Consider the following 15,233-nt stretch of genomic DNA (forward strand, 5'->3'; position numbering starts at 1 on the left):
ACCAGCCTGTGGCATTCCCCCTGGTAGGAAAGCCTCCCCGCGCCCCCAGTTACAAGAGGGCGCCCATAGAAGCTCGTGCCCCGTGAGGGTCAGAGCCACGGCCCTCCCTGTACAACTCCTGTGTCCCCAGGGGCTGGTTCGCTCGCACAGCCCTCCTGGGACATCAGTGTCCTCTTGGACGCTCGGCAGGAGTGGCACTGAGACGGTGTGAGCTGATGCCAGTGCGGGGGTTCTGGGGCGGCCCGCGTGGTCACTGGTGGGGTGGACCAGGGGCATCAGGAGGGGTGGAAGGCCCCCTGGGTCTGCCCAGCCCGGCCCACGTCTGCACCCCTGTGCCGGGCACCCCGAGGCCTGGGGGGGCCAGGTTTCCCCTCCAGCAGCTCCTGAGAGCCGAGTGGCCCCGAGAGCGAGGGACCAGGCACTGTTAGGGCTGCTGCCTCACCCAGCGGCGTGGCTGGGCAGTGGACTCAGCAGAGCGGCCCCACTTGGTGGCCGACTCACAGGCCCGGCTGCCCCCCCGAGCCTTCTGAAGGCTGGACGGACCGTGGACCGGGGCCACTCCAGGCCCTGGTGCGGGGGGAGGAGAGAGGTGAAGGCTCCGGGCCCCCATCAGGCCCCTCCATGCTCCCCCGGAGCAGCAGCCCGTGTCTGCGTCTCCGGCAGCCCCCACCCCTCCCTGGCCCCCTCCCCCTGACGCTGGGCTCAGAGTGGACGGTCCACTTTGCGCAGAGGCTTCGAGGTGTGGCTGGAAACAGCGCCCCCTGGTGGGCAGCATCAGAAAAGCCCCAGCTGGGGGGGGGTGTTCGTGTGTGGCTCTTGGGAAGGCCCACATGTCTCCCTTTCACCCCCAAGCCCGGCCCCCCTTGCCCCGTCTCTTCCAAAGCTGTGCCCCCCAGCAGCGGCATCTTGGGGCCCCCCAGGCTGGTGGCAGAGCGGGACACACCCTCCCGGATCGTCCCTCCTCACTGCCCCCCAGTTCCAGGAAGCAGGCCCCCGTGCCTGTGCGGGGTTTCCTGACAGCAAACAGATGGGAACCACCAAGTCACGAAAGTGTGAGTCATCTCAGAACATTCTGGAGCGCTGTTCTCCGCAGGGTGACTGTCCACACCTCCCGCCTCGCACCCAGAAACCTCCCCAGACCCCCTGCGTTAGCTCTCACGCTCCCCCTCGCCCTGCCCCCAGCACACGCCCCTCGGTAATACCACGGATAACCTACTCCCTCGTACGGCCGCTCTCTGTTTCCCGTGACTGCCAAGTGCCTTACAAGACTGTCTCCTTGCTCCTCGCGATCCCCTAACAACGTGGCAGCCCCGTTTCTGCGCGACACGGAGGAGGACACTCATTTGCAGGGACATTAGATGTCCAGGACGGTCACCAGCCACATGAAGCTGTTCAGATTTAATTAAAATCCAAGTTTGGCAGTCTACGCCTCGGTCCTCCTAGCCCTCTTCCGAGTGGCCCGTGGCTGTAGGTGGCCGGCGGCCAGCATCCTGGGCGGCATGCCCTAGAGCGTCTCCAGCACCTCAGCCGTCCTAGGAGGGCGAGCTGGTGTAGACCAGGCAAGTCTGTGTGGCCGACTGGAGCCAGGATTCAAACTCCGAGCTCCCCAGCTCCCAGGCTCCCTGTCCTACTCCTCCGCAGGGTCTCCGCTCAAAGACGACTGGCCCATGCCCGGAACCTGGGAGCTGTGTGGTTGAGACAGCCTCTCTGGGACCCTCCAGCCCGAGCCCTGCCCCATGCCAGTGGCCTTCCTGGATTATTTGGGACAATCTGGGGGTCTTCCGTGGTTGGCCCTCGTGCACCAGAGCTGCGGGAAGGGAGGGAGGGAGGGAGAGCAGGGCACGCAGCTCCCCCCGGGCAGCCGTCGGGGGGACAGTGGCCTATGAACGCAGCAGCAGGACCGAGAGCCCCGCTTGCGGTTTTGTAAAGATCCTCTACAGGCTCCATGGTGTGGGGAGGAGGCAGCGGGAACATAGTGGCACGCAGCTCTCCGCTGCTCGGTCCTGCACACTCGGCTCACGGGAGCCTGGTAGACACAGTCCCTCCGTCTCCTGCTCCCTGGAGGTGTGAGGCAGTAGGGGCAGCCCTGGGCTCCCGTCTCCCCCGCGGACAGCGCCGGTGACCGCTGCACAGGCCATTAGGGCCACGCCATCCCTGCCACGTGCCAGGGGCTGTTCGAAGCTCATTCCATGGATTAACTCAGTCCACAAGCATAGCTACGTTCAAGACATATGCTAGCAACAGCTCGATTTTACAGAAGGAGAGCCCGAGCTTCGGGGAGCATCAGTGACGTGTGCGGGGACTCGCAGCCATCATCTGAGTCAGGATCCAGAGCCACGGTCCTCTGCAGCCTCTCCCTCCCTCTCCCACTGTGTTCAAGAGGACTGGGGATCCCGAGGGGAAGGCCCTCTGGTCAGCATTCTGCCCATTCCCCACAGTTTAAGGGGGCACCGACCCCCAAAATGTGCACGCCACGAGGGGCGGCTGGACGTCGGGGGATGTGTGCCCGGAAGGGCGGCCTGGTGTCCTGGCCACCAGAGCAGGATCTGGAAGGACAAAGCCATCTGCTGCCCAGGCCAGGTGGACACGGCCGGCCCAGCCGGAGGGCAGCCAGGCAGGCACTCGGAGATGCCAAGTAGCAAAGGCACGTTCAGGGAGGGCTGGGTGCTCTGCCCAGGCTGCCGCAGATATGGGCGCGGGAGCCATGACCCAGAAGCCCGCAGAGCCTGGGGTTTTGCCCTGTGCGTTCTGCAGCCTGGGAGACAGGATCCGAGCCCCTCAGGGTTCCTCTCCTGTCTGTGGCCGGCAGCACTGAGCCCACACTCTCTGCACCAAATCTTCCCTCCTGTGCCCAAGCCTCGGGGGCCATCCCTGCGGGAAACGCACTCCATTCTGGCCCTCCCAGAACCCGGCTCCTCGGGGGCCCAGCCCTCACGCTGGCCGGTTCCTGGGCAGCTCTGAGCGGCCTCTGGGCACCGGTCAGCTGGTCAGTCCTCCTTCTGCGCCCTGGGAACAGTGGGAGGTGGGTTGCTGAGTTGAGGAGCCTTTGAAGCTTTTCTGGGTGCTGCCTGCTGTCCATCGGGATGTCCACTTGTGAGGAAAAGAAGGTCTGCGTCTAGCAAACTAAGAGGCATGAGGCTGGGCAGGCCAGGGGTTTTGTAATCAAGCCCCATGCGTCCATGGCTGGACTTAGGGCATCTGAACCCAGTGAGCAGGGGAGGCTCCTTCCACTGCTCCGGGCACACTTTCCTGTCTGCCCTGCCCCCCAGCCTGGCAAGCTCTCTCAGAGCCCCACGTAAATCTCTTTGTGCAAGACACTCTAGTCCCCGCCACCCACCTGGAGGCCCACGGCTCTGACACGACAGTGACGCTCACAGAGCGACATCGGGGGGTGGGAGACCAACCCGGGGTAGAGGGAGGGGCTCCCACACGGGTAGCCAGAGGGGACCTGGCTTCCGGACCTCGAACCGTGAAGCCACGAGGCTTGGTGGCCTGAGCCAGCAGCCCCAGCAGGCTGCAGAGCGAACTTGTTCCAATGCTCCCCTGGTCAGTGTCAGAACATGGGCGGAACCGGAGTCTTCGCCCCCCCCCCCAGGTGATGAGCCCCATTTAGAGGCAGGCCAAGGTCTCCCTAGTCCGTGAAGGAATCTGGGGCTGGTGTGGGGGCGGATTGGGGACCAGGAGGCAGTCCCAAAGCTCCCGGCTCCTGCGTTCCTGCACCTTCCCTGGGGTGCACCTGCTGTTGGGGGAGGGGGACGGGGCTGGAGGGGAATCAGATGGTTTGAGCAGACGGAGGGAGTGGGGCAAGTCCGGGTCACTTGTTCAGGGACTTGAGCGGCACAAAGGGGACTGTCATTAGCTAAAAGGGCCGCTGAGTTGGGCAGAAGGGTCTTTCAATAATTTTTTAAGGATAGACCATCTGGATGAGTTTGGAGGCAGAACATAAGGAACCCATGTGAGGGAGAAGAGAAGTTAAGGGAGTCGTGGGCCCTAGGACTCCGGGAAGGGAAGGGGCTGGAGTCGGGGTACACGGGAGAGCACCCTGTCCTCGGGGATGGCTCACCAGGGCGCACCGGCCTTCCGGTCCGGGGAAGGAGCAAGAACGGGGCCGCCCACGGCTCCTGCTCGTCCTGTGACCACACCAGCGGGGAGTCTGGGAAGCGTGGTTCTCCTGGGGAGCATACGTCCAGCTCAGACACAGGCGGCCCCGGTACCAGTAAGTAGAAGGGGGGACCGATATTGGGGGACAAAGAGCCACTTCCGCATGGGCTTCAGGCGTAAGTCCACAGGGCTGTGAATCCCGGCCCTTCTTTCAGGAATTGTACTTCCCTGGCATCCTTCTTCCACGATACGGACCCGGGGGAGCCCCAGGGACCACCGTGCACGTGCAGATACACGCGCAGCCGCCGATTTCCCACCCCCTTTCCGCCCTAGGGAAACCGCTGTACCTGCACATCGGGGAGGAGATAGACGGCGTGGACATGCGGGCTGAGGTCGGGCTCCTGACCCGGAACATTGTGGTGCGGGGGGCGATGGAGGACAGGTGCTACCCGTACAGCAACCACGTCTGCAACTTCTTCGACTTCGACACCTTCGGGGGCCACATCAAGGTATGGGACCCCGGTCGGGGAGGGGACGGGAGCAGGAGCCAAGACCAAGTGCAGGGACTTTCTGGAAGGCAAGTCCCACCGCCCGGTGTGCCGTTCCTGCGGTCGACTCCTGGCCGGAAGACAGGAGGGGGCCACCTTGGGGCCGGCCGTCCACTCCCCGCTCACACGGCACTGAGCTCCCTCTCTCCGTGGCTCCGGCCACGTCCCTGCCCCGCTCCCTTCTCCAATGCTTCACCCCAGTCCTCTCCCAGAAGAGCTGGCATTTCACTCACACAAGTCGCGCTTACAACGGACCCATGGAAACCCAGACGCGAGTGCGGGCAGGGAGACTAGCGGGATGTCGGAGCGCTGAGTGCACCCGTGAGCCTGCCGGTAGAGGTGGCGGCAAGGACGGGCGTGGCACGGCGCGGTCCTGCAGGGCAAGGGAGCTCCAGGCATCCTGGCGTTTGGCTCACGGGGGAGTCCTGCCCATGTCCCTACCGAACGCGCCGTGTCCCGGCATAGGGAACATGACGACGCCCCAGCGCTCTTCGTGGCTTTCCATGACATAGAATCACAGCCGATAGACGATGGGTGTCTTGGAGCTCCGTGCAGACGGCGCTCTTGAAGCCGCAGCCGTGTGCTGTCAGGATAAGACTTCCCAGTGCTCTAACTGAAGAAGGAGTGGGACCCACAGAGCGCTCAGCAGGGCTCCCCTGTCTCCAGAGCCTCCCAAAGTCCTTGCTCGTGTTCCTGGTCAGGCTCTGGGAGTGGGGGGCCAGGGCTATGCAGAGACCCAGCAGACTGGAGCCCGTGTCCCATTCCGAGAGCAATCCCTGAGCCGTCAGCAGCCCCCTTCCCGCATTGCCCCCACGAGTCCTCGGGATGTCCTTACCCGAGCAGCATCCCGCTCGACACCTGCTCTGAGGAGGACAGTTAGCGTGTCCTCAAGATCCTCCTACTCTTGGAGCAGCAGGCTGAGCCCCGCTTCGGACAGGAGTCGTTTCCAGACTGTGCTTTTACAGTGGGTTCCTGGAGTAGAGACACCCACGGCTCGTCCGCACCCCTGGGGTCCTGGGCGGATGGATATTTCCGGCTCAATGTTCCCATCCTTCCAGCAGGAGGGCCCGCAGCCCACGGGCCAGAGCACAGGCTCCTTCTGCCCTGGATTCCCATCCTCCTGGGGCCGGCTTCATGCCAGCCTCTCCCCGGCTTATCTCAGGGCTCCCCCTTCCTCGTGGCACTCAGCCACTTAGGAGGGAGGGCAGGAGTGGAGGCCAGCCCCGGCTGTTCCAAGCAGTTCACCGCCTCGTAACATTCGTGCATTATCCAAAGGCGCCAGGGCGGTGAGAGGGCCAGAGGCCCTAACCCGTCTGTACACCGTATGTCAGATTCACTGCATGGCCGAGGCAGGGATTAGTGAGACACTGGGCATGTTCGGGACGTGGCCACGGTGAGGGGCTCGGGGGCACCTCTCTGGCCCTTCTGACCCTCGCCTCCCCTCTTGCAGTTTGCACTGGGCTTTAAGGCGGCGCACCTGGAGGGCGTGGAGCTGAGGCACATGGGGCAGCAGCTGGTGGGGCAGTACCCTATCCACTTCCACCTGGCGGGCGACGTGGATGAGAAGGGAGGCTACGACCCGCCCACATACGTCCGCGAACTCTCCATCCACCACACGTTCTCTCGCTGTGTCACGGTGCACGGCTCCAACGGCCTGTTGGTAAGCCCCCGTCCCTCCCCCGTCCCTCCCCCGTCCTCGCGTCCCCTTCCTCCAATGCTTCACGCTGGATGGGTGTCTGGATCGGGACGTTTAGTCTGGGGCCACCAGGGATTGAACCGTCCTTGACCTGGAGTTCAGAAGGCTGTCAGTTGGGAGCAAGCGTCCTCCGGAGCGGACCCTGCTGGGGGGCATGACTTTGTCAGCCAGGTGGCCTGTGGGCCCGAGGGCTGTCTGGCCGTGCACAGCTGGTTCTTAGTTAAGGAACGAACTTATGGGGTTTCTGGGTGGCTCAGTCGGTTAAGCATCTGACTTCAGATCTCGGCTCAGGTACGATCTCAGGGTCGTGGGATCGAGCCCCACATTGGGCCCCGTGCTCAGCGGGGAGTCTGCTGGAGAGTACCCCCACCCCCCCATCTCCCTCCTTTGTGGTCTCTCTCTCACACTCTCCCTCTCTCTAAAAAACATAAATACATGAACTAAACTCATATCCTGTAGAAACTTTAGAAACTGGATGTTGTAAGTAGAAGGATCCAGACTGTGTTTTGTTTGGCTTATGAAGAAACACTCGATCATCTTTACACTAAACTGATAATTTTACACCAAACCAGCCTTTCTTTAAACTTAACATCCTCTACGAACTTCAGAGCCAGATGTCACAGACAGGCCTGCGCACGGAGCCCAGCGACGGGCTGTTTTCTTTGCCTCCAGCGGTGTTTGAAGAAACATCTGAATTAGGTCCCGTCATCTAAAAATTAAGTGATTTCCCATAGAACTCTGGATTCTTGGCTTCTCTGGGAAAGTGGTCTGAGGTGCCGGGTCAGACCACACTGCTGTGTGGCACAGGGGCTGGGGGCATGTGTCGTCTGCTTCTTCAAAGGCCCACTGAGAGGACAGGGGAGAGCTCTGGGGCCTCGTTGGAAGCACACGGGTTCCAGAGCTTGGCCCACGGCTTGTGAGCTGTGGCATCCTGGGCAAATTGTTGGACATCCCCAAACCTCTGCTGTCCTCCTCGGCCAAGTGGGGAGTCACAGCCAGCGCAGGGGGCTGTGAGGGGCAGGGGCACAAGGGAGCCCCAGGCCCAGCCACCCGCCCGCCGGCTCACGTGGCGGCACTGACCAGGAACCCGGCCAGTTCTCCGTGGCAGGGACAGCAGGGCTGTGGCTGGAATGATTGCAGAACGTGGGGCGGTTTGGGGGCTCAAGGAAGAAGAAAGGAGAACGTGTTCTCGCGGAAGCAGAAAGACAGCAAGATGTAGGACAGGTGGGAAAGGCCGGGAACGCGGTACCAGACAGAGCGTGAGCTCGGCCTCCGGGGCCTGGGTGTCCATCTGATTTCTGCCATGGACCTGTCGTGGGTCATGGGCCAGGCACTTTCCCTCTCATGTCTGTTTTCTCCTCTGTAAAACCCCATGGTTGAGTGCACACGGGACGGTGTGGCCCCGGGAGCGGGTGTGGGCTGTTCTGCTGGTCTGCGTGGCGTGCGGAACAAATGCCGTGCAGACCCTCGGGCGCGTTCTCTGGCAGGGTGACGGCTGAGCTCGGGACAGCGTCCGATTGGTTAAGAAGGGAACAGGCCGGCGTCTGGGAGTTCTGCTTGCTCCAAGCGCTCGTTCTCAAGTTTCGTTCCTAAATCTAACTTCAGTTCCCCTTCGCTTCCCGTTAACGGAAGAGGCAGATGTTAAGGTTCCCAGCAGTGTGTCGGTGTGAGCAGAGGCCGATTTTCTTCTCAGGGCAGTTGCGCACACACATGCGCGCACACACACGTGCACACAGTGCACACGCACATGCACACGCACATGCACACACACAGCGTGGACACTCGGCCGTTCTTGCGTTTGCTTTCATCCTGTGTGTGGTGCAGGGCACGACAGGCCACTCTCGTGGCTGCTCGGTGAGAAGGTGAGAACGAGGAGGGTTTGGCCGCGTTGGCGGCACTGTGCCTCCCGGGAGCTGCGGGCAGGGTCCTGGCCGGAGGAACGGGCTCCCGCGGGGGAAGCAGGGCGGGAAGCAGTTGGGGCGCTGGATCCGGGTCAGGCGGGGACTCCGGCAGGCCGGGGCCAGGATGGAGCGCAGGCCGGGAGCGGCCCTCGGAACCCGCTCGTTTGGAGCTGCTCGGCGGGCCCGCTGCACCCACACCAGACAGAGATTTTCGGAGCCAGAGACTTGGACAACATCTTGCCGCCCTCCCTGTGCCGAGGCCGTGCTTCCGTCTGGTGCCCAGCAACACCGACCAGCAGGACGGGAGGGAGCGCCCATCGGCGCCCGGGTGCCATCCAGAGGCCAGGCAGCCCAGGCACTAGGCCTAGCCGAGCGGCCCCACCTCATCCCACTGGCCATGTAGGGCTCCGGCCGCACTCAGCTCGGGTCCCCGCCGGACGACCAGGCCAGGCTGCTGGGCTGCCATCCGGAGCCACAGACCCACACGGCCCTTCCGAGGTGACACCAGTTGGCCCAGCTTAGCATCCGGGCAAAGGGAGGACCTCGGGGCCCCGGAGCCAAAGAGGCAGCAGGATCACGGAGAGTGTGCGCTCCTTCCCCGAGCGCCACAGCCCGGGGCAGAGCTGGGGTTCAGATCGGCACCCCTCCACGTGCTCCGCCTCGGGGGCAGAAGGACCGCACCGGGAGCTGGGCTCTCTCCGTCGGTAGTAGATGTTAGCGCCCCTCGCTCTGGCCTGAAGGATCTAGCAGCGGCCCGGGCTGGTTTGGAAAGGTGTTTGCAGCTGGCGGGATGAAGGAGGCCGAGCACAGATGGAGGCTGGATCCCGATTTAGAAGGCGGAAGCCGCTCGTAGCGTCGAGGTTGCCCTCACCATCAGGCCGTCCCAGGTCTGCACATGCCCGAGGCCCCGGCCCTCCCTCCACGCCTGGGCTTCCCCCTGCCTGTGGACAGACTCCTGTGCCCTCGTCCTCAGGAAACAGCCTCCCTCCTCCCCTGACCCCAGCCCGGGCTGCCCACCTGCTCTCCTCTCACCATTCTTCCCCACCCGCCTCTGGAGAGGGCGGTCCGGGCGTGGCGTTCCCGCCAACACCTGCTTCTCATTCCCCTCCTAGCCGACGGACACGGGGCTCTTAGCGTCTGATCCCCCCGAGCCCAGAGGAGGCTGTTAGGGCCACTGTGCGCCCTGGGAGCTCCTGCTCAACGAACCCGCCGCCCCTCCTCCCCGGCCTCCTTGCTCGCTCAGCGACAGCGACCACAGGCGTCCGCAGAACCACCGAGCTGAGCGGACAGAGTCCCAGCCGCCTGTGTCCTAACACTGCCAGTGTGGACGCCGGGGGACCGAGCCAAACTTTCTGAGCCTCAGTTTCCCTGCTGGGCAAGATGAGGTTGAGGACACAGCCCACTGCAAGGGCTTTGAGGAGGACGAAGCCAGGGAACACATGTGGCAAATTCGGCTTTGGCGGGTCATAGTCGGATCCCTGGGCCTCTCTGTGTCCTGGGCCCTGGGGAAGCCTCCCTGCTTCCCTGAGCTCGGGATAGGTCCCCTTGTCCCCTGGGTACGCACAGAGTAGACTCGGGAGTTCGGCAAATGCTGCGTCCGTGTCCTCCCCTCCCACAAAGTCCTTTGTCCCCTGCCGACAAAGTCAAGTTCGGCGGTTAAACCACACTGACATGCTGATTGTCCTCTTGATGCCAAGACCCAAGGAACCGCAGAGCTCCCTTCACGCGACTGCCGAGACTACGGACCAGAGCCTGGGAGATGCCTCTCGGGAGACTGACACCAGCGATGGTGTTTTCTTGGAAACCGGGTGGTCGCCACAGAAGCCCGAGGATGCTGGCCAGTGAGGGGTGAAGCCGGCCCTCAAAGAAAGGCTCTCCTGCCCATCCCCTGCAGGCGGGCAGCCGGGGGCCCGTGGCGGGCTCCCCCTGCTTCTCTGTGAGTTGCTGCGCTGTGGGGCAGGCAGCGGGACGCAGGGGACCTGCCTGCTCTCTCCTGGGAGTAGCGAATCTGTTCCAGAGATTTTGAGGGAGGTAGAACGACTCCGGTATGGATTCTGTCTGCTTCCCCCACCACTTCCATTTTCAGGGCAAGAGGGGGTGGGAGCACAAAACCATCCTTTCCTTCTTCCCCACCTGGTCCGCGGCTCAAAATGTGTGCTCATTGGTGCAAAGGCGTCTGGGGGCCCCACACCTGGCTGCAGCCCCGCCGTCCAGCCTCAGGGAGACACCAGTCCCACAGCTTTCTCCGGCCGGTACGGCTGTGGTCCCTTGTCCTGGACGGCGGGCGCCCAGCGCCTTCTCTCCCCGCCCGGATCTGGGAACCTCGGGCCAGGACTCTGTTGGCCCCGTTTCCCGGTTTCTGGAATTCAGTCTCAAGGGCTTTTGGATTCCGATAGCTGCTCCCAACTCTCCTTCCCGCCTGAGCCCCTCGAGGACGTCAGACAGCAGCGCTCACTTTCCCCCAAAGTGTCCCAGGCCGGGGCTTCTGCCGGCGGATCAGGGAAGAGACACGCTGGGGAAGAGGGCGGGTGCGTCCCCCATCAGCTCGGGGAGCAGCTGGCCATGGGCGCCAGGCCTCTCTTTCCCGGGCTCCCTTCCCGCTCCTGCCTCTCCCGGGCTGCCTCCCGGGGCTCGGTCCTTCCTGGCGGGCGGAGCGCGACCTGGTTCTCCGCTGCGTTCTCGGCTCCTGTCTGCCCAGTCACATATTCCTTAAGACTCGGCAAAAATAGGTTCTTTTCTTCAGTGGCTTGAAGAACTCCAAGTGAGTGGTAGAATCCTGGAAATGTGTCTTTCACTCTGACTGTATCTGGGGTCAAGTTTCTGGCCAGTACGGATGGGGTCAGGCTCGCCCAGGAAGGTGGAGTCAGGGGGGGCTGATGTCCGGTAGCGTTTGCGCGTCTGCAGCGGCAGTTTCTTCTTCTCGCTGGTGCAGGTCGGGCTGCACACAACCCTCCACTATATATGCGTTTTCCCAGCTTTGTCACTAAGAGCTTTCCTCCTTTCCTCTAAAATAACGTCCGGGCTCAGGCAATAAGTCACATGGTCATTTCAGATGAAGCAGCCCCTGAGGGCTGAGCCCTTTCCTCCTTTGTAATCTCATGCCGGGACCCCAACTGTAGTCGAAGATGTCCAACAGCTTCCGGGAATCCCTGTTCACACTGGCAACCCTCCGCAGGGGTGACACGCGGACGAAGGGAGGGAAAGGTGTGATTTGTGCATGAGGACGGGGTGCGGGCTGTGGGCTAGCCGCCCAGGGACTTGGCCCCCCGCAAACCCGTATCGTGTTGTCTGGGCGTGCGGCTACGGTGTACAGATTCGTCTGTCTGTCTCTCTGTCTCAGGCTGTGTCACAGTGTGAATATTCAATTCTGGGAAACGTTCTGAGGCAGAAGGATCAGAGCCCTAAGACCCAGCTTTTAGAAGGCACCTGTCGCCCCAGGGACGCCTGGGCGATGTGCAGCAAGTCTGGGTCTGAGCCGAGGCTTGGAGTTGTGTCTTCTGCTCCCACCCAGCCCTTGCCTCCACCTCACCGCTCTGTCCCCTCCCTCCACTGTCCCCTCCACGCCGGTGCCGTCCCCACCCACCCCTGATGAGAAGGCACAAGACGAAAGGGATTGTTTCTGCTGGGGGCCGTTGACAACTGGTAGAACAGAATAGAATCGAATCGGCAGATGGAGAATCAGGTCGGAAGGCGAAAGGGAACCATACTGTGGTAGGAACTAAACGAGACAAGGTCTGTAACACATTCGACACCCCACGAAGGTCTAGTTCTTGTTATTCGTTTCGGTGGGGACATTTCTCCAACGTACCTCCTCGAGGGTCTTGGAGGGAATCTCTTCCTGGGGCGTTGGCTAGAATGAGTGTCCCTGACTCATCTTTCATCCCCTCGCCTTCAGAGAAGGGCCACGCGGGGTGTGATCAGGACAGTGGGGAAAGGGGGCGCTTCGGATTCTGAAAGAGCCGTGGGCAGGAGGCGGGAGGCCTGGGTCTGAGCACGGCTCCGGCCCCGGGTTCGTGAGCTCGCTGGGACACCCCACGGCCCCTCTCCAGGCAGCAGCGTCCTCCTCTGTAAGTGGCGGCCTGGGACTTGCTCGAAGCTGTCCCCCCGGCCCCAGCAGCCCCCGCTTCCTCCCGCTTGTCTTTCCGGGCTGTTTATAAGCAGCTTTCCCAGCTGACTGGGACTAAAGGAGGCCGCCCCATCGGATGACCCTGGTGTTTATTCACTGCTCAGTGAGGGACAGAACAGGACTCCAGATCACGCCCTTGCCAACGACCAAGGATCCGGGAGGGATGTGGAGGGAACACAGCCGGCCCGGAACAAGGCGGCCTGTGTGTTGGATCCTCCCCTGTGGGGCAAACGGACACAGTAAGAAAGCGGGGGTCCCAGCCCTGCCTGGCTTTGAACACATGGGTTGCACGACCTTGGGCAAATCACTTCATTTCCCTGAGTCTGTTTCCTTAGCTCTAAAAACCAAACAAAGCCAAAAACCAAAACCAAGTATTCTAGAATTGTGTAAGACTTCAGCAAGATGGAAAGGACATGAAGGGTCCTGGTTCCGGATGCTTCTAGAACGTGGCTGTCTGGAGATTGGAGCAGGCAGGCTCTGTCCTAGGGAAGCGTCTGGGGGTAGCTGGGGTGCTCACCCGGGATCTGTGCGTCCCCGCCAGAGGGAACTGTGCCACCCCCAACCCGGGGGAGTGCTTGGCAGCGAGTGTCTGAGACATTTTTGTTGTCACACTGAGGAGACGCTGCTGACCTGTGGTGAGGACAGAAGCCCGGAACCCCGTTAAACATCCCACAAGGGACGGGATGGCTCCTTCAAGTGTTAACGGTACTGATAGGGAGCTGTTTTGGGGTGGGGTCTGGATGTTCCGGGGCCTGGTATGCTGGTAGGTTCGTAATCCGTGCGGGTCGAACTGATGTCCTAGGGTGAGGGTCCAGATCTCAGTTACGTTCACTGGGTGTTTCTCGCCATCATCAGTGCTCTGCCGTGGACAGGCTACCTTTGAGGTGGTGAGCATCCCGTCTCTGGGGCATTCAAGTAGAAGCACCATGCCCGTGTGTCCGGAGTGCTCACGGGCCGTCCGACCTCGGGGAGGGAGGCGGCTCCGGCCAGAGACCCCGTAAGGACTTTTTAGTTCTGAGACTGATGTGCTCGTGGGGTTCAGACGTAGAAGGGGCCTCAGAGGTTATGGCGTGGGAGTCCCTCACCTGTGACGGGGTGAGGGAGCCGGGCCCCCCCGGCTGCTGGGACGCGCTGCTGAGACCGTGCGCCACGTTCCCAGCGTCTGCTTCCGCCACCGACTCCAGGAGTCCAAGGATATGGAGGAGCTGGAGTCCGCAGCGTCTCTGGCTCTCGGCCCCAGGGTTGCAGATGTCGCCCACTGTGCATCGTGGGCCATTGGGAGGGCACAGCCTGCCGGGCTCAGATGCCGCCCCCCAGGGGAAGCCGTCTTTCCAGTGGGCTGGGTTCTGTGCAGTTCCTCCTCGTAAGCTGTGTCCCCGGGGTGCAGTCGCGGGCACGGGCCCCGCCTCTCACACTTTGTCCCTGCCCCACCCTATGCTGGAAGGGGCTTTGAAGTCCCCATCCCAGCCCCCGGGCCGCGCACCTGTGCCAGGCCCCTCCCCAAGCCGGCGGGGTTCCTCACGGGACCTGGGGTGCCGCCCGTGCCCTGTCACGTTTGCGAAACAAACCACTAGGCTCGTGAACACCTGGACGCTGGGTGAGAGGCCCCCGTCTTGATCCCCGCAGGTCAAGGACGTCGTGGGCTATAACTCCCTGGGCCACTGCTTCTTCACGGAAGACGGGCCAGAGGAACGGAACACCTTTGACCACTGTCTGGGCCTCCTCGTCAAGTCTGGAACCCTCCTCCCCTCCGACCGTGACAGCAAGATGTGCAAGACCATCACAGAAGACTCCTACCCAGGCTACATCCCCAAGCCCAGGCAGGACTGCAAGTAAGTGCCTCCCCTTCCCGCCACGGGCCACCGCAGGCCTGCGCCCGGGAGGGCCCTGCGAGCAGAGCCGGCGCTCACTCACCCGCCCCCGGCCAGACCTCTGACCTCCGCAGCCCGGGGCTTCTGAGTGGCTTGTGCTTCCCAGCCTTGGCCTCCTACTGCCCTCAGTCTCTCCGCCGGAGGTCACGGAGGCCACGGAGGGCCTGCTGTCTACTCCCTCCTTCTCTGCTTGCCCGTGGCCATCATCCCTGTCCACAGAGAACCACTGTTCTCATCTTCGGGCTTCCCCCGACGTCCCGTGGCCCTCCTCTGCGAGGGCGTGGGCTGGCCCCCGGGGGCCCCAGTAGTACCCGCGGGCACGAGGCCTACTCTCCCATTTGGAGGCAGACAGGACTGCCCGTGTGGTGAGCCTTCCCTCGCGGGCCTCTCCCCGAGTATCGGCCCCTGTCCGGGCCGCTGGAGGCTTCTCTTCATTGGAGAGCCGGGCTCCGACTTCTGCCACCAACGGCCTCCAGGTCAGCGAGCCCCGTGCCCCCTTTGAACTGCGAGCCCTCGAGACGCGGAAGCCCACCGTCCTCGCACGAGCAAAGCGGGTTTCGTAGCGGACGAAGGGGTTTCTCATGCCTCGGTGAGGGCAGGGCGGCCACCGGCCGCTGGGTGACGTCATGCGGTCTCTGCCCCACCCCCGCAGTGCGGTGTCCACCTTCTGGATGGCCAACCCCAACAACAACCTCATGAACTGTGCGGCCGCGGGCTCCGAGGTGAGCAGAACCACCCCTTCTTCGGCAGGGAGTAAACCAGGGCGGCCGGGAGGGGGAAGGAGCCCCAGGTCAGCTTCAGCTGGGACAAGGGGGTCACGTGGACTTGGCTTTAAGCAATGGCCCCTGTACCTTTATCAAACGGGGGATCAGAGCACTTTACTGAAATGACTGATTATTCCATGGAAATGGGTGTGGCTTGGCGCCGTGTCCCGCCCACCGGAGCTCTCAGCTAAGATAGCGTAATTCGTGCATCCACCCCCCACCTGCT

The 15,233-nt window shown here is 62.8% G+C and overlaps 1 protein-coding gene across 1 annotated transcript in view; it reads left to right on the top strand.

The window, feature by feature from the left end:
• CEMIP (cell migration inducing hyaluronidase 1) overlaps positions 1-15,233 on the top strand; it is a gene marked incomplete at both ends in the record, with an annotated part of 53,464 nt that overhangs the window by 17,895 nt on the left and 20,336 nt on the right. Inside the window, 4 exons of the mRNA XM_080808982.1 lie at positions 4,435-4,610; positions 6,100-6,309; positions 13,999-14,204; positions 14,896-14,965. Of these exons, the coding sequence (XP_080665108.1) occupies positions 4,435-4,610; positions 6,100-6,309; positions 13,999-14,204; positions 14,896-14,965 (662 nt within the window). The remainder of the gene's footprint in view (positions 1-4,434; positions 4,611-6,099; positions 6,310-13,998; positions 14,205-14,895; positions 14,966-15,233) is intronic.

Source organism: Martes martes, assembly GCF_963455335.1.
Source record: "Martes martes genome assembly, chromosome: 7".
NCBI lineage: Eukaryota > Metazoa > Chordata > Mammalia > Carnivora > Mustelidae > Martes > Martes martes.